This window comes from Ceratosolen solmsi, unplaced genomic scaffold (genome assembly GCF_000503995.2).
Source record: "Ceratosolen solmsi marchali unplaced genomic scaffold, CerSol_1.0 scaffold1, whole genome shotgun sequence".
In the NCBI taxonomy this organism is placed as follows: Eukaryota; Metazoa; Arthropoda; class Insecta; order Hymenoptera; family Agaonidae; genus Ceratosolen; species Ceratosolen solmsi.
In genome coordinates this window covers 13,351,936-13,379,304 of record NW_011948415.1, presented here as the reverse complement: position 1 = coordinate 13,379,304, position 27,369 = coordinate 13,351,936, and the positions used below count along the sequence as shown (strand labels likewise).

The following is a 27,369-nucleotide window of genomic DNA, read 5'->3' as shown; positions in this document are numbered from 1 at the left end:
TTAAAAAAAATAAGTCGCAGATAAATATTGTAAAATTAAAATACTTAGAGTTTAAAATTTCGGTTTAACATATTCAAAGTAGAAAAAAAAATAATTAAATTTAACTGAGATATTATAATAAATTGCAGAATAAAAAATTATCAATACATATTAATATATATATATATATATATATATATATCAATAATTAAATATATATTCGTGAGCATACATTAACGACAATATATAAATTAGTTCAAATTAAACTTTATTCTAAATAATAAATAATATATTAAATTGTTCTCTGTGGTAATTCATATTGTAAAATACTTATTATCGCAACGTAACAAAGTTCGGTTCAATAATTTCTTTTGAATTTTCTAAAATTTTAGTATGAATTTATTAACTTCTTAAAGTAGATAGATTATAACAAGAAAATATATTATTATAGTTGAATATAATTTGTGCTAATAATTTCAATGTTTTTATTTTTTTTTTTTATTAAAACATTGGAATAAAATTTTTTATATCGATGTATACACTTCATATGAGCATATTGTTCATGCTATTTATAAATCTTATGTATTAGTATATTATGTATGTATTTATGTAACATATGCATACTTAATTATAATTTGTAATTATGGTTATTATATGATACTATATGCTTATATATTATTTTTAATAAATATTTTACTTTAATGTTTATTAATATTGCTGTTATTTTCTTTATTATTGGCGTCCTTTTATTTTATTTTTTAATTTAATTATTATTTAATGATATAGATTTGGCCAAATATAATTTATATTAAATTAATAGAATACTTGTTATATATTTTATTTTAAAGCGCATCACCTTAGTAAATGTTCGTAAATATGGATTATATGTGGTTGGCTTATAATTAAAAAATAATATTGTGATTTTTATCCGAATTACTCGGATTCTACGTACTACATAGTCTTATATTTGTTTGAAAAAGAATGTAATTGATTTGGTGGTCCATGCTAGTTCAATATTAATATTATGTTTAATATTGAAAAATTACGAAAAATTACGGAATTACGAAAGAAACCTTTTCTTTTTCTTTAAAATATTTTGTCGAATATGGGTATATATTAGTCAATATTAATTGTTTCCTGTTGAATGTAAATAAATAATTGTTTATAATTATTTATTGATTTATATTAAATATCAATAATCAATTCATCATTTATACATGATGTTTTATTAACAATTGTATCACCACGAAGAATTTCATAAATATTTATTAATGTTTTAATTTTTATTACTTTTACTGACATAATCATTAAAAATATAAGCGTTATTCTTTATAATTATAATTACTATTTTAATTATATTTAATAGTTTATCAATTACCAATAGTTAGCAATATGGATATGTCAAAGTCATTGATAATTAAAGACTTAGGCGCATTTTTATAATTGACGATTCTCCATAAGTTATTAATTACTTGTGTGTATTTTTTTTATCTATAAATAATGCTAATATTACTATATAAAAGCATTTATATAGAATGAGTTGAATTTTTAAATTCGTTAATTAAGTTTATAAAATTAATCAACTCACGAAAATATATAAAACAAGCTAATAATTCAAAAACTTTTGCTATGCCTTACAACAAGATTATTTGAAAATATATTTTTATATAATATATCAGTAAAGAAAAAGTTGAGATATTAGTTACTTTTGCAATTTTCACGATATGTGTAATTATTATCTAATAAAGTAAAAAACTTTACATTTATCTATATAATGTAGATAGATTTATTTTTGTTTTCAAATGAGGTCATCAAGATAAAACAATTATGATGATGCTATGACTGATGTCTGTATCATTCGATGTAACACAATTTATACATTTATAGTTATAATTTAGTTAAGAGTATAAGGTCCGTCATAAAATTTAAATTATTGTTATAATTGTGCTTGGAAAAAGTTTTATAAAAATTGTTTTTCATGGTTTGTATATAATTTATATCGTTATAATTATATTGTTTCAATTATAATTTCATTGTAAAATAAAGTTACAATTCTTATTTATATTTATAATGATATTATGATTTTGTTTTTTAATGTAAATAAAAAGAGAGTGTGAAAATAGCTTACCTAAGAGGCTAATATTAATTAATAGAAACTTAGCAAAATTAATTCATTGTTGTCAAATATAACTTTAGAAGATTGCATAATTAAATACCATTGACAAGAATTTTCTAAAGAATTTTTTTTACATTAGTTCTTATTTTTATAGAAATATATTTTTCGATATTTCATGTTAATGATATCAAATACCTTTATATTGTCAAATGTCTTTATATTAATAATATACGTCTTTATGTTATTTAAATATTTTTTAGAAAATATATTTTGATAGATAATGAAAATTCAAGTGAATAATTAATAATTTTTATATTTATACATTTGAATGTTTATTAAACGAAAAGCTAGTATATTTGAAACAAGCATTACAAAATTGAAAGATTTTGAATTATAATATTAATGAATTGACGTTACGAATTAATTTTTTCAGATAAAATTTTTACACTACTTATTTATGCTATTTATACTATTAATATTCTATTATGGTTTTATTCATTTATGCCGATTAAATTATTAGCTTCGCAAATAAAATTTAATAAGATTGAGTATATTTTATAACCAAATTGCATAATTATTTAAATCTGACTCATATTTTATTGTTATTTATTATTTATCGTCTTCATATACTTGTATTTGAAATTGATTATATATTTGAATATAAATTTAAAATTTTATTTCAGTTCTATAATATTAATTAATATAGGGATTCTTCGAGTTTATTATTACATTTTTTTTATATTGTTACGTTATTATTTATTATATTGTATTTTTACATTAAGCATGTAAATAAACAATGCTATATAAATTTTAGGCAGATATGCTTTTTATTAATATGACAAATAAACTTAATGTCTATTATTTTATCAAAAGCTTTGAAATTTGTATGATTTAATAATGACGGTGGTAACGGGTAGACAGAGATACAGAGAGAAAGAGAATGAGAGAGAGAGAAAGAGAGAGAGAGAGAGAGAGAGAGAGAGAGAGGCAGAGAATGAGAGCGAGCAAGGGTTTATGAGAATGAGAGGGATGGTGGAAGGGAGGAAAACAGAGAGAGAGAGAGAGAGAGAATGGGAGGAAGATAGGGTGAAAGTGAGAGGACATTTATGTATAACTGGTTCTAGGCTTTTGTTCTGGATTCCATATTACTAATACTGGAATTTTTAAGGCAGTAGATGTTTGTCAGAAGATTACTAGATCAAATAGATAGAAAGTATCACGTTAGATATTAATTTTCAGTATATATAGTTCGTTAAATATTTTTTATGTTTGGTATGTGAAACCAAATTCTTATTATAGTAACGAAATAGCTTCGTAATAATGTAAGAAATAGGTTTTAAATATTTTATTATTTATTTTTAAAAGTTACCAAACAAAAAATAAACAATTTATCGTCATAATTGTAAGAGTTCCATAAAAAATATAGTTAATTAAATTTTTAATAAGCAGGCTTAAAAATTAAATTCAGTTTCGCTTAATAATTATATATTATAAAAATCTTTGTTGAATATAACGTTTTTAAAAAGAGATTGAAATTTTAATTATAATTTAAATTCAAATAAAGTATCGGTAAGTTAAATGAATAAACGAATGGTTGTAATATCTCATTAATTTTATGAGAAATTAAAATTTTTCATTAAATGATATTAACAGATATTATATAATATGTTTCTAAATATATAATATTGTTTATGTCGTTCATATTAAGTTCCATGCTGGACCGATATATTGCAATAAACAATTTTGTAACAATGAAGATATGATAAAATAATTTAAAATTTTAATTATGAAATTCTTTAGAGCTTATTTAGTAGGATGAATTTATTTTTCGGTTTAATAATATTTTGAAATTATAATGTAAAACGTTATAGATAGAACGACACTTATATTGTAATTAATTATTGTTATTATATGATAGTAATAATATGATAATGAAACAGAGATATAAACAGATAGGTAATAGTAAAATTATTTTTAGTGCAAATATATTTTTTTCGTATATTATAAAATATAAACAAAAATAACAAAACATCTCAATGACAAAGGGCAAATAAAATATCACTATATCTGATAATATTATAATGTATTTTATGAAATGAAAAAGATGTTTGTTAATATTTATTTCAAAGTGATTTGTATTTATCGCAAAAATATGGCAAATATTTCTTCTAAACAAATATAATGTTTCTTTTATATTGTCATAAAAATAATTATTTAATCAGCACAGAAAATTTATAATTTATCGTTAAAGGTTAATATACATTATTTATATTGAAAAGTAATTATATTAAAAAATGTATGATTTTATTATAGAATCAATCGATTTTTCAAAAGTATTGAAGTTAATAATTGTGTTGAATCTGTAATATATATAGAACACTTGCATTTCTAATGTATAAAATTGAATTTTCATATTAAGAAATATTAACATTAATTATATTAATATCAATAAGCTATAATTGTATTTTTTCTACTTAAATATCATTGTCAATTTATGATATCGAATATATAAAAATGACTGTAAAGATGATACTTTTAGGAAAATTTAATGAAAATTAAAAAATTCATATTATTATATATGTTATGAAAATTGTTTGTTGTATTTATTGTGCATTTAATAATAGATTCTATTTAGTATACAAATAATATTGACTATTTATTTATGAGCTTTGTTATGGCATTATAAATGAAGCTAATTTTTGTTTTTTTATTATATCGTATATGATATTATTAATGCATTATTATGTTATTTTCAAGAGATTCATTACATAATATAATATTCATTATATTAGATACAAAAAATTAGCAATGCTATTTTATATGCTATTTTATTAACATATAATATTTTATTAAAATGTGTATAGTACTATTGCATTACATACTTATAAATTATTCGAATATTAGATTTTTAATAATAGAATATATTAACATTAAACTTGTGCAATATATTTCGTGAATATCCTATTATATTAAAATGCCTGTTATAATTTAATTTTGCAATATAATGTTATTTAAATGATATTATTAAATAGATAAACCGAGAGAGAGATAGAGAGAGAGAGAGAGAGAGAGAGAGAGAGAGAGATCCATATAAATATAAACATCAGTATTTTTAGTAAAAATATAATATATTTAACGTATTAAAAATTCATATTTCTCATATAACTCTTATATTTTTATCACTTGATTACTTTTTAAATACAAATTTTAATATAATTTATATTTATATATTCATATCAGTTTAGTGATAAATTGTTTGTGTACATTCAACAATAATAATCCGATTTTACAATATATTTTTAATCTGGTCATAAAGAATGTATGTAATTAAAAGAAAATAGATATTCAATGTTTTCTATTATCTTTTCAATCTTTGTAAGTTCATAAATTAATTAATCGTAGAAATCAGTCATTTTTAAGTTAAATAAATTATTGTATTATGGTGAAGGAATTACATTTTATAATATTCGATATTAATACTGTTTTAATTCATTATGTTTTTATCCTTTTGGAGTTTTTAAAGTATTTTAAATAAATAATATACTCTTATTAGTTGTTAAAATTATAATATATTAATTTATAATGTTTTGCAAAAAAATTTTTTTTGATATTATAATTTGTTTGCCAAGTTATGTATTCCGTGTTATCTAGATACTTAAAGATTGTAAAATGAAAGCAAATTTTTGTACTAAAAGTGAATTTGTTTATATTTACTTTGCTCCTTCGAATTTTTACTATTAGTAATAAACCTATTATTATAAACCATACTATTAGTAATAAATAAAATAGATAATCACAATAAGGATTATCTTGCATACATTTGAATACATTTTACACTCGCAATTTACCATGTAGAAATTACCAAAAAATAGAATGAATTTTTACTACATTGCTAATTAACTATGAAAATATAATAATTTTTATTTGTCTTGTAAAGCAGTTAGTGGTTTGAAATTAACATATTTAGAAATTTAATGTTTTAAATCATAAATTTGAGATAAAATTATCACAAAGGTGAAAAAGAAAATTTGATAAATTTACAAAATGTTTGTAAAATATAGTTTCATGTAGTTCTTTATTAGCTAATAATTTTGAAAAGCATCTATTATAAAACTGCCCATGTTAGAATAATTTATTGATATATTAGAATATTAATGTGACAATCAATGGGATTTATAATTAATTTAATTTTGATACAATGCAAATTTCTGTCTGTTATAAATTAATAATCAAGTGAAGTGACTCCTGTTACTGAGCATTTCTGAAAAGCTTTAATTCAAAGTATATAAAACATAAACTAAAGAAAGAAATCTTTATACACGCGTATTGTGCGCAATTAATTATGTCAATGAAACATTCGCCAGATTTTCATACCAAAATTTATTCATTTTCTATAATGATTATTCGAATTTTATAATTCACTATTATCATAACTGATTATGCATAAAATTATTATAAAAATAATAATTTGAATTATTACTTGGTTATCTTCCGGAAAAGAGAATCATTTTGACTGTCCTGCATAAAGAAGGAAGAGCACGTTACTTTTAATATTAATTAATAATTAATATTAATGCCCATTATTAATTTAGCAAATATATAAATAGTAAAAATATTTCACATTGACGTATAGTAGTAGGAGATCTTATAAATAATTATTGTAATAAAATTCATATTTTCATTATCTGCTATTTCAATATATATTGTGTCCCATGAACATAATCGATAGCTGTTTTGATAAAGTTGTATAACAATATTTACAACACGATTAATGACAATGATATCACTATCTATGATATATATCAAAGTAGATTAAATCTTATCAAGATTATGTTTTTTTAGATAAATCACTTCAGACTGACCATTGCTTTGATGAAGTAAAGTAGTGACGATTTGAAGACGGAAATTTTTCTTTTCATAGCAGATGTAAATACATGTACCCAAAGATCGTACGTTAAAATGAACGACAAAGAGGATCATCAAATTACACCAAGTAATATTATTTATCTTTTTTTACTCACAATTCACCTTACATACATCATTATTTTTTAATCGTAAAATTATTAAAATTCACAATGCAATTGTTATATTATAATTTAATTTTACGATTTACGTCAAAATAACAAACTCTTCAACTACATACTAACTACATTGTTCATGAAGTACTTTTTAAACAATTATTTTTCTACAATGATTTTTAAATTCGTTTTATTTCGCTAGTCTTAATTGAAATCCCTAGTTAATAACAATAATAATAATATAATTTTTATAATTAATATACAATTTAATGTAGTATAATAAAATCAACCTTGTTGTATCATTTAATACAAAATATATTATGGCGACTGTATCTCCGGTTAACTTCTAATTAGGCAAGAGGTCTTTACGCTTTCTACATCATACAATCATTACTCTATTACAGGTAAATTTGGCTCCAGACATGTACAAATGTTACTGCTCTTTTTGGGCATGGCAATTGCATATACGGTACGGGTCAGTATGTCTGTAGCTATTGTCGCCATGAGAAATAAAAATCCCGTCAATCCAAATATCCCGGTGCGTACATATATTTCTTTATCTCTCTCATTCTCTCTCTCTCTCTCTCTCTTTATATGTATATATATATATATATATATATATATATATATTTGTACAAGCGCACACACAAACATGAAAACATATGCGTAAATTCAAATTTCCTTGCATAGTGTATGTGAAGAAAGTTGTCTTTATTTATTTTATTAATTTATTTGTATTTTAAGAGGATTTAAAGAGGATTGTTGGTGTGGTCTACGTAAGGATATACTTAATAGTATTAGTAAAAACATATTGATTGAAGTGGTTGCAAACAATTTATATTTGAAAACTTATCAATCAAATACTAAAAGTAGGTCGATTATATCGAGCTTTTCTAACTTTACTAATTTGATAACATAGTTTAGTTTCGAAGATTCTTCTTACCTGTTAGACATAACGAAACTGAGTTTTAGTGATTTAACGATATATCACATGATTCATAATTCTCCATATCTTATTAATCAATTCACAACTATTTTGCTCGATTTTTTTATTTTTTCTCACATGCCAGTCTCAAAAATTTTATATACTATGATGATTTTTGATAGTGTTTCCATTAGATGTAACGTTAAATTAGAGCGAGGAAACTCTTTCGATATTATGTTTCGCTCATTTATCTACACGTACATTTCAGCACATTTTCTTTAATCAGATATCAACAATGGACTATTTGCACGGTGACTCTTTGCTTTTCTCAACATTATTATTTTAGTATTTTTTGATTATTTTCTAGCTAATTAAAAGAAGATATTAAAGATATTCTAAAGATATTCCATTCTATTCTAAATTATTATAACGCCAGTACATTCTATATTGTTACTAATTTTGCTTAGTATTACTTTCTCATTACTTTCTCAATGTTAGTAAATGAATATATTTTACAAGCGGTCAACGATTTCATAGATCTTAGTTATATTATTTAATTGCCAGCAGATTTTAATATTATTATAATGACGTAGATACTTTCAATCAAATATTAATTTTGCTCTTATTGTAGACTTATTGTTGTAATTTCTTTTTTGAGAGATATTTTCAAATTGCACTTTACTTCATTTATTTCTTACTTTTGCGCTTACTTCATTCTATTTATTTTCATGAAATTTATATAGTTTTATCAAACTGCTTTTTACAGATTCGAATTACCTTTTTATAAGTATAAGTAGCAACAACATCAGCAACAACATTTTCAGACAAAATATTTATTATAATTTTATGATAATAGATACAAATTTTTTAAGTTTTTGTGATTCTTCATTGATTGATCGACTACTCAATGAATTAGGTTTAATGCAACATTTTATCTAAAATGAACTAATTTCACGTATCTGTGTTCGTTTACAAAACCAATGCCGTACAAAAAAATAAAAAATTTTATTTTTTTTCAAATTATAATATTTTATCAATTTATATGATATAATCGGCTCGATAATAAATGTATGAGAATTCAATTTATTAAACATTACTTTACGCTATTTCTCAAAATCATTATTGTAAAGGGGAATAAGAATTCGAAAGTTAACGAACATAAATCTTCAATTTCAAGATGTTTTAAATTTGCAGAGATTGTCACCCGCATTTCACACGATAGTAACAATAACGTCGCAGTAACTGTAATTTTAATTTTTAATGCAGAAGTAATTGGTGGATAGCGAATGTTTACTTTATATTTTATATGCATAACACGATCAAAGTACATAAGAAAATTTACAGTATTTTCAATTTAAGACAATAATATCTGTAAAAGCGCGTATATACACGCACACAAACATACATGCATACATACATACATGCATGCATACATACATGCATACATGCATACATAAATCATACTTGGCAAAAAAAAAAAAAAAAAAAAAAAAAAAAAAAAAAAAAAAAAAAAAAAAAACACCACACTGCGTCATATTGAAAGATAAATTGTAAAATGCGTACGATTGCCTAGCAATACGACTGGGATACACAGATGAGCAGCTTCATCTTGAGCTCGTTCTTTTGGGGCTACGTAGTGATACAAATACCGAGTGGATATGTTGCGAGTACCCACAGCGCTCAGAAGCTGCTCGCCTGCGGTATATTCATCTGCTCCATCCTGAGCGTACTCACACCCCTGATGGCCAGCTACGGCTACGTGGCGGTTATCTGCTGCAGAGTCGCGATGGGTCTCTGTCAAGGATGTCTCTTACCTTGCGCGCAGACATTGCTCTCGCGATGGGTGCCGCCAATGGAGAGAGCCCGACTCGGTAAGATTCCACTCGCTCTCTAGTTGTCTGTGTTGGCGTATTGTTGACGGTTGAGTGAGAAAAGGTCGTTAATGGGAGGAAGCCTTTGTACATTCGAGTATGTGACTTGAACGGCGAATGAGCGTTGCCATTAGATGAGCTATTGCTGTGGTTAATGACAGTTGGCCTTTATCATATTTCCAATTTCAGCGTCACGCGTCACTTTTCCCTTCGAAAGCTTGGAGTTGTTGAAACTGCTAGGATGCGCGAGAGACCGCAACCTCCTTCGAAAAGTTATAAGGATTGAAATTTTTATTTGTTTTTGTATATTTGTTTGTTTATTTGTTTGTTTTTTACAGTGCCATATATTACATTGTAAAATTCTAATATTAGAAACATCAATTTTTAATTGCCTACGGTTAAACCATCTTAAGCGGGATAATGTATGCATTGCGGCCATCCATTCACATTGTTCAAACATAATTGTATGAGTAAATTATTGTAATTAGAGACTTTTCACTGCATGAAACTCGTATTATTTATTCGTCGTTTATTGTGGTAAAGAGTAACGAAAGTAACTAGAGAAAAATACATAGCGACGTCATTTGTTCGAGAAATAAGTAAATAAATTGGAAGTTTGTATAAGACATCGCGAGATAAACCCGAATGACGATAATCATTGAAGAAATCACACTGAATAAACACTGAATTTTATATTTATATGAATATTTAGTTGCGTAATTGTAAAAAAAAATTTCAAGACTTTCGACATACATTCGCAGAAGATGAATGTATTATGCTCTCAATGATATAGTTACATTAATAATTTCAATTACATTTAAATTGTTAATATATTATTTCATTATTTTTAATTTATAATTATTATATTTTTATATTGTAATCATGCTCTGAGTAGATAAAGTACACACATTAATTTTTATCGACTAAAACTTCGAATACGTACGCGCGTGTGCGTGTGCGCGCGGATCGGTATAAGTATGTAAGGATATCTTAAACTGAATGAATATTTTGTTTAAAGCCAAACACCGTAGCGTGGCAATTGTTTCAAAGAAGAAAAAAATGGGGTAGGGGGGAGGAGGAGGAGGAGGAGGGGGGGGGAGAATGGTAAAAAATAAGTGCCAATGAAATGCAATTGAATGAAGCGCTAATAAACGGCATTGATTAACACAACTGCATAACGAAGAATAAAAATTTTTGTCGATTGTGCCTATATGTGCAGGATATCACCAAAAGCTAGAACGGTGACCCTGACGACATTCGTGCTTACGGAGACGCTCAAACCAACCAAAGGGCGACACAGCAATCCCGATAAGAAAGCGCTTAACCATTCGGCCTTGTAAGGTTAGCGTTGACGGGCTTTTCATTACAAAAATTAATTAATTATTTATTTATTTATTTTTTTTTTTTTTAACGAAGTGCTAAAGAGGTTGACCAATGTTAATTAAAAATTAATGATTCTGTGTGTAATGGTGCAATTGATTATTGTAAGTACATTACAAATACAAATATACACGAAGGTCGAAGCCTATTATCTATTTGAGCTTTTTTTTTTTTTTTTTTGATTTACAGCACTCGAAAAAAATCTTTATGCAGCTACTTTTATTTATTAAATAGAGATAATCAGTCACATTATCCAGTAAACAGTAATATTATCGTAAAATTATGTATTGCGTTAATTTTCACTCTTAATTTAATTACTTTATAAATTATCAATTGTCATTAACGATGAGGAATTTAATATTTTTAACGCTTATTCTTTATTTCAAAAACCTATTGTATATGAGTTACGTAGATAAATGATGTTAATAATTTTAATACTTTATGGTGACTGGAATAACAATTTTATTCTTGTATTTTACTTTGCAAAATCTGGCATTAACCGCACAATATTTTTCTTCGCTAATCCAAGCTTAATATTACATGATAATATTTTATGTTTTTTAGGTTCATTCGTGATGAATGGTCCACAGTTTGGTACTGTAATAACAATGCCGATTTCCGGTGCCCTCGCAGCCACGAGTATTGGCTGGCCCAGTATTTTTTACATTTTTGGTACAATTGGAATTGTTTGGAGTATAATATTTTATTGGTTGGGCGCCGACTATCCATCGCAATATCCAAGAATTAGTCCCAATGAAACACGTTATATTAATGACAGCCTTGGTAATCTGGATAAATCTGGTGATATTAAAGTTAGTGGTACAGATAGTTGCAAAATATATTTGTAAAATATATAGAGAAAAATGGGATCGTTGAGCTTTAATGTATTGCTTAAATAAGTTTGTGCATTTACCTTACAGAACATACATTTTTATTCGACAAAAATATATTTAAACACATGAATGTATATTAAAAAAAAAAAAAAAAATTCTATATGCCAACAAAATTTTTGTCCAACAAGTTTAAATCTTATCACATAAGGTTTAACGATCAAATGAGATTAAATTAAAATATTTTTTAATTTAATTCGATAATTTTGCTTTGTTATAAATTATATATTATATTATATATATATATATACTACTAAATTATAAGTACTCTTTGAAAAGAAATTTTTAATTTAAACATCGATATTAATTGAAAATTTCTTATCTGATATTGAAAATTGTGGTTAAAGAAATATTAATAATATAAAATGAAGATTATTATTACGAAAAGTGTATTCATAATTAAGAATTAGTAAAGGAAATCCACAGAAAACTCGACTTAATGAATCGTCAGAAATATTCTCTTACTCACAAAATTTTTAAATTATAATTCTGATAACATTACTTTGTAATATTCTATCGAATAACTATTGAAATACTCAAATGATAAAGCTTTATAGTCGTATAAAGTAGGAAAAGTAACTTACTTTCTCTAGTTAAGTATTTTAGGCTTACAATATATTTGACATGAACGATTGTGGCTCAAATGAAACGATATTTATTCCAAATTAATATTAATTACATGTAAATTTATAATGAATGAATTATGCTCGATTGTAAGTTTCCACTTTGATAATAACATGTTATTTAGATGTAAGATTGTGTTTTTGTTGATTTCATCGTTTTCGTTGATTGAGTTCATTGATTCATCACTTTTTATATCTGCACGAGGCATTAATGTTTGTTTTTCCAATTTCAATATTTCTTTATCTAGCGTTTTCATTAATTTGGTAAAAGTTTTAAGACTCATTGAACTTGATTTGAATTGAATAATGATACTTTCTTTCCTCCCAAATGGCAAATATATTATTCTGTCTTACTTTTTGTGCGAGAACGTGATAAATCATATATTAGTATTAAGTGTCATTAAAGGTATGTGACATATCTGATAAAATATGAATTGATACATGTTATTATATAATAATTCTATTTAATTATATATAAAATATTTATATTTAGTTATTTTGCATAAAATGCATTTTTATGTATACACATTATATACAGTCTTGCATCATGTTATCAAATTATTTTAATTAAATTATATATATATATATATATATATATGTATGTATGTATGTATGATGATGAAAAATTTAACTAATACTTTGTTGAAAAATGTACTATAAATGTTTATTAAATAATTCGAGCTCTTTTAACTTATTACATTAAATAAGTTTGCATTCGTACAACTTTTTTTTCATCCATCTATGCAGTTTATCAATTATACGTATTATCGATATAATTTCGTTATTTAAATTCGATATTTTGTTCAGACTGAACGTTAATATTACATAATTTTAAGTGTAATAATAAACATAATATTATACCTAGCCTGTGTTTAAATAAAATTATTGATTGTATATTACATGAAATTATATGATTTTTAGAAACTTAAAGTACCATGGAAGTCAATATTTACGTCAGTGCCAATGTGGGCTTTAACTATTGTTCATTGTGGTCATAATTGGGGTTTTTACACCTTCCTTACTGAAATGCCATCCTACATGAAGTCTGTTCTAAATTTTGATATTTCACAGGTTTGTAATATATTATTTTTTTAAATACTTAATAAACTTCGTTTATTTAGTTCTCGTATCTCAATGCAATCAATAACTAATTGTTTATATTCATATATTTACTCATTGTATTCGCTGAACTAAGAAACGCTTTTAGAAATTTGTTAACATTATTAATTATATCAGCAAGTAGCAGTTTTGAAAAACTTAATAATATCTTGTAACAACATTATTTTCTCAAATATTCCTTGACAATAAAATAAAATTAAAAGGACAAATATGTATTTTCCAATAATTCTTTAATTTATTAACTGGAACTTTATTCCAATGAAGCTACAAATTATTAGAACGGAATGTTTCTACAAGTCCATTATAGTATTGTTTCGTTCTTTTTATTATGTTGATAATTTTATTTTTTAACATCAATACCAATGTGTTGTGCCATGCTTTTAGATAGTTAATTCCAGGAAAGTTATTGTGTAAAAAAATTTATATAATTATTTACACCAATTATCCTCGAATATTGTCTAAATATTTTATTATAAAAGTTGAAGCATAATAAGAGAGGAATTTGGTTGATTTCAATTACTAAGAGTTAAATTTATCGAATACTTTTCACTTGTGACTTATGATTATAAATTATTGATTTTTATCTACAGAGTGGAGGAGTATCGGCTCTACCTTACCTTGCTATGTGGCTATTAGGCTTTCCAATAAGCTTTTTGGCAGATTTAGCTCTAAAAAAAGGAGTGCCAATCGTAATCGTACGCAAATTATGCAATAGTATTGGTCTTTGGATTCCAGCAATTGCCATGTTTATACTTTGTATTATTAAAACAACCAATAGCATATTTTTTGTTGCTATTCTCGTAGTAGGAATTGGTTTTAATTGCGGCACTACCTGTGGCTTTCAAATCAATCTTATCGATTTAAGTCCTAACTTTGCTGGTTCAATGATGTCAATCACAAACTGCATAGCCAACGTTCTTGGTATCGTTTCACCATTAATATGTGGTATAATCGTCACCGATGAGGTAATCCTCAAATCTTATGAAATAATTGACTAATATTTTAATATATATTCTTTTAAAAATATTTTGAAATTCAATTATCAATTTAAGATTTTAACTATGACGAGGATGTAAGATTGACATATTATTCGGATTCTAAAACAATTTCTCAAGAGTATTCATACTAGCATAGATAGACTCATAAAGACTCATTTTATTAATTAAAAAAAAAAAGTATCGTCGTAAAATAAAAAGTATAATTTTTTTTTCATCTCGAAGCATTTGAGTATATTTTGATCATAAAATTTTTATAAAATGACAATGAACGAAAATCATTCTTTTAACTAAGTTAAGAACGATATTAATAAAATGTAAAAAAATAACGGCAAATAAACATTTAGATTAAAAAAGATATACGCCATTACAATGAAATCGAGAAAACTTAATTGAATGTTTAAAGCAGCATGAATGTTTTAAAAGTCTAAGTAAATGATAGAATCATTAAAACAATAAATGATGTCTGTGTGATTGATTTTTGATAGATATTACGAGGCACTGAAAATTATAAAAAATATAATTGCCGATAGAAAGCCAAATGCACTAAATATTTTACAATAAATGATTATGTGCAGCTTTTAAATATTTTTCTTATAGGATATTATTATAAAATAACTATTTAATTAAAATTATAAGTATATTACAATTTTAAATACGCTTTGTATATATACCTACGTAATTTATATAGATGATATTGCAATAATTGTTTTACTTCTAATGAATAATAAAAAAAAAATAGTTTTCATTTAATCCATAAAAATGTATCTCCACTAGCATGATAATATATTTATTAAAATATAACGATTTATTCATATTAATTTTTATATAACAGTTTTTTAGCTTAAAATTTAAATTATTAGTATCACTTAAAAAAAAAAAAAAATAAATAAAATTTCATTTAGTGATTTATATTTTATATTATATATTTGAATATTTTCAGTGTCAAGCAAGATTTATTGACTTGTTGTTAAAGACTATTTAACAATGTTTACGATTAATTAAACAATTTAGGTCTTTCTTCCGACAGATATTATCGTAAAATTTGATTTAAAATTTTATGCTTTAAGAAATAAAGTAATATTCCAACTTTACTATATCAACGGAAATCTATAGAATGGTTTATTTAAACATTTTTTATATCATATTAAGATACATTTATTTAATAAATCTTACTCTCTTAATTACCTTCATATGATAACTAATTTAAAAAAAATATATATGCATTATAAGAAATTATATTTAAAAAAAAAAAATTTTTTTTAATATAAACGTAATGAAATCATAATATAATTGTTCTTAGAATAAAAAAATAAAAATATTTTAGAAATAAATTAGAAATGAAGCTAAAAATTGTAATAAATCTGTTACGAAAGTAGGGTAAAGAAAAAAATATATTTCATGTAAGCCTTTTTCACTGTCGATACTTCATAAAATAAATCTGAAAAGGAAATAAAATCTCTTGTTGCGACAGCAAATAAAAAATCTATCTCTCTTTAATTACTAATTAAATATTTATCATAAAAATTAAAACAATGCATTTTTTATTCTTTACACATTTAGAAGTGTCTTTGTTACATATACTATTTACCAAATTTAAAATTATATAAAAGATATGGATTATACCGAATTAATTATATCTTATTATAGTCAAGACTATAGATTTTACAAGAAAAAAAGGATTGTGCATAAACGTTGTAAATAGTATAAATATCATAAATTACAATATGTACTTTAAAATTGTATATATTAATTCATATTTTCTTTTTCATTTAGATAGTTTTAACCTTTACATTGGTATTTCAAATGGAATTACAAAATTTATTCAAATAAAAATCAAAGATTAAATATCTTACTTCAAGCAAGACAATATTAATTTTAAAATATACAAAATTCATCAAATTGGCAATTATAAAATTTTACTGCGTAAATAAAAAGAAATTAAATATCTAATTAATCAAAAGTTAATATAAAATAAAATATTAATGGATATAGCTCGATATATTACAATAGAATATTATTTCCCGTTAATTCTTTTTGTGTAAAATAATGCAATAAAATACATTATATGGAAAAAATAAAATGGAATACAATATTACATATATATATATATATATATATATATATATATATATTAATGTTTTTTATTTTATATTATTGTGATAATAATGCTGACATTGAAATTTATTTCTTAATGAATCTAGAATAAATTTTATACGATTTATCGATGAAATTCTTTCTTTAATTTAATAATAATAATATAATAGCAATGCAATATCTATTTTAAACCATATAATTTAGATTTATTAAGTATATTAAATATTTTTTTCAGACTAATGTGAACCAATGGAATATCGTCTTTTCTATAACATCAGTAATTTATTTCGTGTCCAATTTGATCTTTTTAATCTTTGGTCAAGCTAATATTCAGCCATGGAACGACGTAGAGGATCACCTTAAAACACAACATCGACGAGTTTCTACGATTTCTATAGCCGGCGAACCCACCAGCTTATCAATTCCTGAGCAAATCATAGAGGAAGAGAGCAAAACACCTTGCTGAATAAAATCGAATTCTTAGTTATTTTAATTCTTAATTTTATATCATCAAGTTGTACAATTTTAAATTAATCAACTACAGCTGTATAATTATCTAAGGATAATTGAATCTTTTGGATTAGAGTTGTTTTAAAAGTATTTCTTAACATAGAAATCTTTTAAGCAGGTGATATGTAACAGTTGTAAAAAAAAAATAATATGAAAATTTTAATAGAAATTACCGACGAATTTTCAAGGACAATACTGAAAAGTGGCTAAGCTTATACATAAATATTTATGTAACTACAATTCAATATTAATAATTCAATAATAATATTTTTTTTTATAATTTCCTTGTTTTTAAATATATTAATGTTGGTGAATTAATATATGAGGTACGTGCAAAAAAAAAAAAAAAAAAAAAATACTAATGATTTTATTCAATTATTTGAAGCAGAAAATACTAACTTATAATTTTTTTTTAAATTCTTTAATTTAAATAATTCCTTAAATTCAAATAAATTTAAAGTATTAGTATAAATATTTCATTATTATTGGATTTAACATAAAATGATATGTGGCATAGTACTTAGTACAACTTAGTATGTTTTATCGATATATTCAAACAATATAAAAAATATTTTTATTGTACAAAAAATATCGACATATCGGTTACATAAGAATGAATGGAATAGTTTTAATTAAAATAATGTATTTATGATCATTTTTGGTCAGTTTTAAACAATATAATAACGTAGTGCTTAATCGCAAATAAAAAATAATTACTTTGAGCAAATTAAATAGTTTTATTTCCTATAATTTTAATTCACTTTCCACACATTAAAATATTCCGTTTACGAAAATATCGTTAATTCTTTACACAAATTTTATTTTTTCATTTCCACGTTATTGTTATGCGTCAAACAACGAATTATATCCTACAAAATGCAGTTATATATACATGAAAATATAGGTATACATGAGATATTGTCAAATAAAATTACTGTAATGCATAGATTAATGTATATTGTTTAAAAAGTCTTGTTTTCTTGTTTGATATACTATTTATCATCAAATATCACCAAATATACAAATCAAAAGAAAATTAAACATTGAAGTAGCTTAAAAAATTCATCATCATTATCTAATTTTCAAATATATCGACAAACAATCATCTCAAACAATAATACAAAGTTAATTGTTCATTAATAACTATAATTTATTATAAAATAATAGAATGAAAGTTCGCTATTTGTAAAACATTTAAAGATATTAAATGAGAGAATAATTATTGTGTGATGGTTTACTGCTTCATAAGGGGCAGTGATTTTATTCCATAGATTGTGAAATTTCAAGTAACATAAGATTTATAATATGCCATTGATCTTTCTGAAATGATTTGTGAAAATTCATTACAATTTTATGAAATAATATACTATACTAAAATCTTATATTTTTCACAAAATACAAAAAAGAATAATGTTTGCATTTGAAAATTTTATTATCGTCAATAATCAGTTTTTAATTTAACTAAAGCAAATTTTTTTGTACATAATTAATTTTTATTGTTGCAATTTTTAAGAAAATATAATGAACATAATAATAGTTGATTCGTATGGATATATTATAAGTACCTACTTTCAAAAAGTTATTTCATATCTTTTAAAAGCAAAATTGTTAATAATGTTAAACAAAAAGTTATTTAATTTATTGAATTAAAAAAATATTTATAACGAGTTAAAATAGTAATTATATATTGTAATTAATATTTATATATTGTGTTTAAACAAAATAAATTATTGAAGAGAAACTATTGAATAATAAAGTATAACATTTAAAATTTTTTGTTCCACACACATACACACGCGCGCGCGCACACAATAACCCACGCGCGCACACAATAACCCACGCGCGCAAAAGCATTTAACAAATAACTAATGAAAATTTACATTAAATCACAAAATTATTACGCACGCACGCACGCACGCACGCACGCACGCACGCACATACAAAACATGCACACAAACACGCAGACGCGCGCGCATACACACACACACACACACACACACACACACACACACATTGTATTATTTAATAGAATTTTGAATTTATTATAAATTTATAAATTTGAATTGTAAAACGATGTGAAATTTAAAAATATAAAAATTCTTAATTCTTATATTGAATTTTGACGAATAAAATAAATTATTAATAATATTCATACAAAATGTAAATAAATGAATAAAATTGAAGGCTTGAATTTGATATTCGAACGGAAAAAAGTTCATCAGTTGATATGACATTTAATTTCAAACAAATAATATAATTTAACCTTAACAATAATCTCAAAATTATGAACCAGTTCGTATGTTTTATTCTTTTCTTTCATTTCTAAAAATAGTAATTGCAATTTTATTTCAAAAATATAGATTGTCTATTAATTGGTGAATTTGAAATGATGTGATTACTTCATGTATAATAATGATCCAAAAATTTATTAACTACCTTCAATAACAATTTATTAAAATGTTCAGAAATTATAAAACACAATTTATTAATATTGAATAAGTATATAATTCTGAATTAGTTCACATTAAATTACCAATATAATCTGTATTATAGGAGATTTCTTGATTGATGGAACATGGCAAATACGTAGTTCCACGGTTGTAATAAATCAAAAATTGACCTCGTGAAATAACATTGAAATTTATGATAGAATAATAAGAAAGAATGCGGCAGAAATTGATTATTGAGAAATAAGTTTTTCATTATAGTAATTGTCTAAGGAATTTTAAAATATGACCTATCCGTTTTTAACACATAATTATCACATCTATAAAGTAATACATAAAGAATATATAAATTGAACATAAATTTTGTAATTTCAGGAAAATTATATTTCAACATCTATAATATTGTAATATTACATTTAAAATCCTATGGTTAATAATTCATTTTTCTTCGCGTCTTTTGAATTTATTACTGTCTTTCTGGATTCGTCTGTACTAGAGCCTTTTCTCTTTATGAATATTTGTGAAAAAGAATGGGAAAAGGTTTCGAGTACTAAAATGCTGCGATTTTTTGTTGTTGTCTAAAGAGAACGACTCAATCAGCGGGAGAACGTACCCAAAAATCAGAACAAAAATTATTCTTTTGTTTTATTCTGTCAATTACATATTGTTTATATGACTAGTACATGGACTAATAAGTTTAGCTATTGAATATTAGCTGACGATTTGAGCGACTGAATGTATTGTACATGAAATCACTTGTACCAAAAATTATGCGAGCGTAATTTAAGAAAGTCTCAAGAGTATTCTTATTCTACGATCTTTATTCTTATTACGGAATACTATAAATAATTACATTGTATTTAAAATTAATTTAATATGATGGGCATCCTGTTCTTAAATGATAAGCTTATGAATAATAATCTTGGAGATTACAAGGAATGAACAGAGTTGATACGACAAAGGGGTTAAAGTTTCAGGACAAATGCCAAATGATATATATATATATATATATATATATATATATATATATATATATAATGTATTTGGAGTAAAGTAATCAACATTGTAAATTACCTTATAGATGTCTTATCTACAATTTTTAAAAATTATTTCGAATATTATCAAAATTAAACATCTCGCATTCTTCACGCCTTTACGAAAACTTTTCTTGCCACATATAGTATTATCTGTTTATAGCTGTTACAAAACGTAACAAACGCACGACTTTGTACAAATTAATAAAATGACATAACTGTAGATTCAATAAGTTTTAAAAATGAATTTATTATCAACTGCAGTATTCGTGAATACGAAAAAAAAAAACCATTTGTGCATTAAATAATTTATATTCTTCATTATGATTTAACATAAAGATTTTGTGAAAGATTTTCATATTTAAATATACGATTAAATCCAACATTACATTATTCTATTTTTATTACGTAGAAAATATTTATAAATATATGTATTTATAGTGACGCGGTTGAAATATTGTATTCTTTATTAATAGCAAACTAAGAAGATTTTTCAAAATTGACAAAATTAATTTTTACGCTCTAACGCAAAATATCCAAGCGATAACTGTCGTCGATTGATATCACGAAAGCCATAGCCAACTAATATCGATTAAAAAAGTTAAAAGGTGGTTTTCCAATACGAGAAAAATCTAAATAATCTCAGATATTATTGTTTGATCACGTTAAACGGCAAATTAAAAATTAATACGAAGTACAAGCAAGAAAGAAAAAAAAGAATATTAATATTATAAAGGATACGACGGCCGAGCAAGGCGGAACAAAATCACAATTACACTATCATCACAAAAATAGCTGACTATCACTCAATTCACATTATACGGTTGTTATTTTATAAAAAAAAAAAACAAAAAAATTATGTTATTTAAGCATTATACTTTAATACGATTGATCATTGAAAATACTTAAAATAATATAAATTGAATTAAAGTTATGACAAATGGCATAGATAATAATAAAATTATTATTATTATTTTTTTTTTATAAATTTATAATTTATAAATTACATTTATAAAAGTGTTTTAAACACTTTGTCCAGACCCACAGATAAATAATTTTCATTTTATTAGTGATTAATTATTTCAGAAGTGTTTACACGCAATGACTTTTACTATTATATTATATAAAGGATACTTAGATCATTTGTTAAAAAGTATAAGCAATGATTAAACATATTTTTCTCAATTATTCTTTATTGATTATTTTAATTAAAGGTTAATTATGCTATATATTATTTTACAGAAATAAAAATGAAGAATAAATAAAGCGATTATATAGGCTAATCTATTTGTAATATTAAAATTCATAGATCTTTTTTAAAATACAAAGATTAATTGTAAAAAGTGCAACAAATTTATGATAATAATGGAAAGGCAAAAAAAAAGTAGAAAAAATCAGGTAAACAAATGAATGAGTTTTATTATTACTTTATGTATATATCATTACATCGACTATTGTAAGCATTATATCATTACATTTATATTTAAAATATATACTGGCGATTACAGTTACCATCACTTTTTATACGATAATAATCGAAAATGTAGTTCGGTTTACTTATCAGGTCATAGACAGAGAAGATTTAACGATCGTAGCAATGAATGCAGTCAATATCAATGGCATTCCCTCCCCTCCCTCTCGATCGAGCGATAATTCTTTTTGCCATTCCTCGATTGTGTTCTCTGATAAATCTTGCCTATCGTTTTATTACCTCCAAATTTACATTATGGATCACGAGCAAACGGTTTTTTTTCTTTTTTTTTTTTTTTTTTTCTTACCAACTTTGATTAATTATTACTAAGTCAAGGTGGTTCTTATATCGTCTAATGCATTATTTACCTTATATATCGACTACGATATTTATATGGACACTGATCGACCTTAGTACGAGTAATGACAGGCGTATTACGATTGACGTATTTCAAGATATATTCATTTAAAGTTTTAGAAATATTTTGGAGAGATTCATACGCGTGTAACGTTATATTGATACTAAATAAGAAACAATGGAGTCGGGATTTTAAGATTCTAAATATTAAAGTTTTAAATATACTATTAAAACAAATAATAGTTATAATTGTGATAAAAGAGGGGTAATTATATTTAAAATAAAAGAGAAAAAAAGTGTAAATAATACAATTTAATAGAATAATTTAAGAAAATAATTATAAGAATAGGTTGTTTGATATATAATGAATGCAAACATTATTGTACACAAATAATAATTTGTATTATGTATTATTATATGTATAATGTATAAATGTCTGTCGCTTTAGGTATATATGATGAGTAAATATTTGTTAGAATTTATTATTGAGCACTAGGCAATATAATGATAAACATTATAGAAAATTGATCTCGTTGTTCGCTTATTTTTACGCCTTCTTACCAAATACTAAGATATAATTTATAAATAAACTTGTACTTAAATATAATTTCCTATAAATTCATCATCTTACTTATTATTATATAATTTTATATGATAAATGCACATTTTATGATACTTTTAACGCATCATAATAGTACTATACTTTCTCATATAATCTAATTTTTTTTTGTAACAATGAATACAATTAATTTATTCATGAATATTATTTGCATAATAATATTATAATTACTGATTAAAGTAGGTTCGGGATACTTTCAAAAAATAAATACGTTTTGTTACTTATTCAACTAATCAATTTTACAATATCAATTTTAAAACTTATGTTAAAATAGATCAGTAATTAAATTAGGTATTTTTATTTAAACAATTGTTTTATCTAATGATTTTTATTAATAATGATACATAATGCACAAACGAATGCGTTTACGTATACAATTCATTTTTCAAAAATCTTGTAATGCATATTAAATAATTCTTAATATAATTTATAATAGTTTGCACATACATTGATAAATTGAAATTAAATGATTTTCATTAATAACATTACACAGCTTAAAAACTATTCTTTTTTTTATATATATTTAATATTGTTTAAATTATTCAATATGAAATACAAATTAGATTTTAGTAAAAAAATATTGGAATCATAAGGTTCAAATAAAAGATATATATGCATACCTTTGTATTAGTTTCTTATAATCCGAGTTTTACGGAATATTCAAAGTATATTAGGAATTATTATACATTTATAATTGATAATAGATAGTTGATTGTTAATATATTGATATATATATATATATATATATATATATAGATGAATTATACTTTTCGACTTTAAACGTTAATTAATTGTAAATAATATAGAGAAAGTTAAATCATTAGCGATGATATTAATGTGAAAATATGAATTTAAAAATATTTGGATTAATTTGATGGAATAAATTTGGTAATGTAACAGATATTTTTTAATTTAATATTATGGATATTAAGACCATATTAATTAATAAAATTTTCGTTTTTGTATGCGTTTAAGGCATTCGAATAACTTCTAATTAATTAAATTTACGCACTTCTTAGGTATTTTATAACGAAAATTAATTAGATGATTAATTAAATATTTGAGATGTTTAAAAAAGAAGAGTTTAAGCAAAATATAATCATCATAGTATCGTAATTTCTTGAATGTTTTATTATTATTTTTATTATTTTCTTACATTGTATGTAGAGAAATATTAGTTTCCTATAGATTGAATGATACTAATCAAGTATTGTCGAAGTATTATAAATTTTTTTGAGAATTTAGTGGTCAGTAAAATAACCAAAGTTGGTTGTAACAGAAAATAAAAGGTCGGCATTTTAACGTTTATATGTAGTTTCTTAATAAGTTCCACAAAAAAAAAACTTCGTATTTTTATCGAAGAATGTATTTTATTTATATATTAAATGATTACATACTTAATAAAATATACCATTAATACCAACGTAAAAATTGTGTCATTTATGTAAAAGATGTTGAATATAAAGCAATGTCATGAAACTAAACATTGAGTAAAATTATTTTTATAAAACTATAATGTGTTAATAAACTGTAACATACGTAAAGTAACATAGAAGATTAATTCTACAAATTAATTATGCAATAATCTTTTTTGATAATTTCATTAAAACTTTAATTAATATATACATGTTGCATTTCAAGGTTTATTTCTTTTATAATGTATATTATAAAATAATATATAAAGTATAATATGAAAAGGAAAGTTATATATTTGAATAAATTGATTTTTATATTTAATAAATATTATTTCAAATTATATTAAAATTAATAATTTATTACATTAATATTGTTTATGTAATGTAATAAATGTGATATAATTTATTACTAAATAAATAGACACTTAATGTACATTTAGATATTCAACTAATTGCTTTGAATTTTCCTGAAGAAAGTGCGATACATATATCATACAATTTACTCATAAAATTAAAACATAATTTGAAAAATTTCCAATGTAAAAGAGAAAGAAAAATTACATATAGATTTTTATACATGTGGTCTTTTTTATTTTCTTGAACTCGTGCTCTCTGGTTGTTTTCCTAGTGATTGTCAAACACTAAGCAGCGTTAACGGAAAATATTTCATAAAATAATTGATTGGAGTTCAAATATCTTTTTTATATTCTTTTTCTTTGTTTTTAGTATTTACTTTTTTGTCATTTTACTTTTGTAAAATTATCTTTTCTATCTTTTGTTGCACGAGCTGTGATAATGCAGGTAATTATCTTACATTGTTTTGCATTACATAAATGCAATTTATTAAGTAATTTCAAGGCACAGATTGAATTAGTAGCTATAAATAAATTAATATGGTTATATTGTATTTGAAGTAAATAATTTCTTATATTATTAATCTTATAGTTTTGTAAACCTTATTTTATTAATTTGCACACGATTCTTTTCTTAACGTAAAAGTCAAAATTTCATGGAACGATATATTTTAGTTTTATTAAATTAAAGTATAATTTAAATATATAGATAAATTATTAACATATTATTTAAAACTTTAATTCAATTATATAGTGAAATACTATTAGGATAAATAATTTTTATTATAATTTTGAATTCAATTGAAATATATGTTTTTAAATACATTTTAGATCATAAAGCGAATATTTTACTGTATTCTGAAAATATTTGAAGTGCACCTTTGTTAATTTTTAAGTAGAATTTATTAGGTAGATATAATTGTATAAACAAACTTAAAGATAAGAAATGTTTTAAAATAATTATATAATATAAAATATAAGATGCATTCAAAATGTCTCACGGAAACCTGGCAATAATAAATATAAAAATGCAGTTATTTAATCGGCAGTCGTTCTTTAGAAAAATAATTATTAATTGATCATATAAAATGGAATTTTGAAAAAAAAAAAATATCTATCATAATTGAAGCTATCATGTCTTATTTAAGGTTAATTCAATTTCAAAATTCATTTTATATATTAGATTATTGATATAGAATTCAATTTCAGTCAACTAAATCGAACTGTATTAAACATCACAAATGGAATTAATTACGAACAACACTATTAAATGTTATCACAGTGTCTTTGATTTCGTGTATTCAATTAAAATTTTTAATTGTATTATTGTTTGGAATTTAAAAATATCGATAGCTTTTGTATTCTCAAAATACTATTCAAAAGTACTGGAGTTCATTGTTATAAAGATACTCTCATCTTCACGAAAATGGTGTAATAAATAAATAAATCTCTACTTGAACGACTAAAATTGGTTAAGGATTATAAATAAATTTATAAGAAAATATCACGTCTAATATCTAATGAAAACCAACACTATAAATGTAATGAATATAAATATAATAAAAATTAATGGATTTTCATAATAGCAATGTCCTTACATTGTTTGCCTTTTATTATTAAAATGCTATTTTAGAAAAATTTTTCAATTAATGCAATTAATTAATTTAATACATTTATGCACAATAATGCAATAATGTTTCTTGAAATATAAATTTTACTTTTATTAAATGAATGATCGTGCAATTTTATTGCAATATATATATAATATACAGTTATATATGATTTTAATCGTTATTTAATCCTTATACAATGATTTGTTTATTTTTGTAAACGAGCATTTATTCAATATTATAGTTGCAAATACTATTTCATACATTCAAGATTAATAATGGATTTTATTTTATTATAAATATACTCATATTAAAAAAATTATCTTAACATAGGGCAGAATGGCTTTACTACAGAAATAATAGAAATTTAAATTAACTCGAGTTGAATTATCAAATTGATCTGAATATAAATTGTGAAAAAATTAGTCCTATAGGATTTTATCGAATATTATTGAATATCCGACGAATTAAGTAGTGTTTGATAAAAGAGATAATTTCAAAACGAGAGTATTGATAATTTATTTACTATTCTATCGGAGA

At 23.3% G+C, this 27,369-nt stretch overlaps 1 protein-coding gene across 1 annotated transcript; it reads left to right on the top strand.

Moving 5' to 3' along the window:
- The first annotated feature begins 6,957 nt into the window (after positions 1 to 6,957).
- Positions 6,958 to 17,719, top strand: LOC105368918 (putative inorganic phosphate cotransporter). Its single transcript, XM_011508101.1, has 7 exons — positions 6,958 to 7,088; positions 7,518 to 7,651; positions 9,612 to 9,909; positions 11,854 to 12,101; positions 13,724 to 13,873; positions 14,512 to 14,886; positions 17,249 to 17,719. Exons 1-7 carry the CDS (start codon positions 7,055 to 7,057, stop codon positions 17,477 to 17,479), a joined length of 1,470 nt encoding a protein of 489 aa, XP_011506403.1. The 5' UTR covers positions 6,958 to 7,054; the 3' UTR covers positions 17,480 to 17,719.
- Positions 17,720 to 27,369: the final 9,650 nt, after the last annotated feature.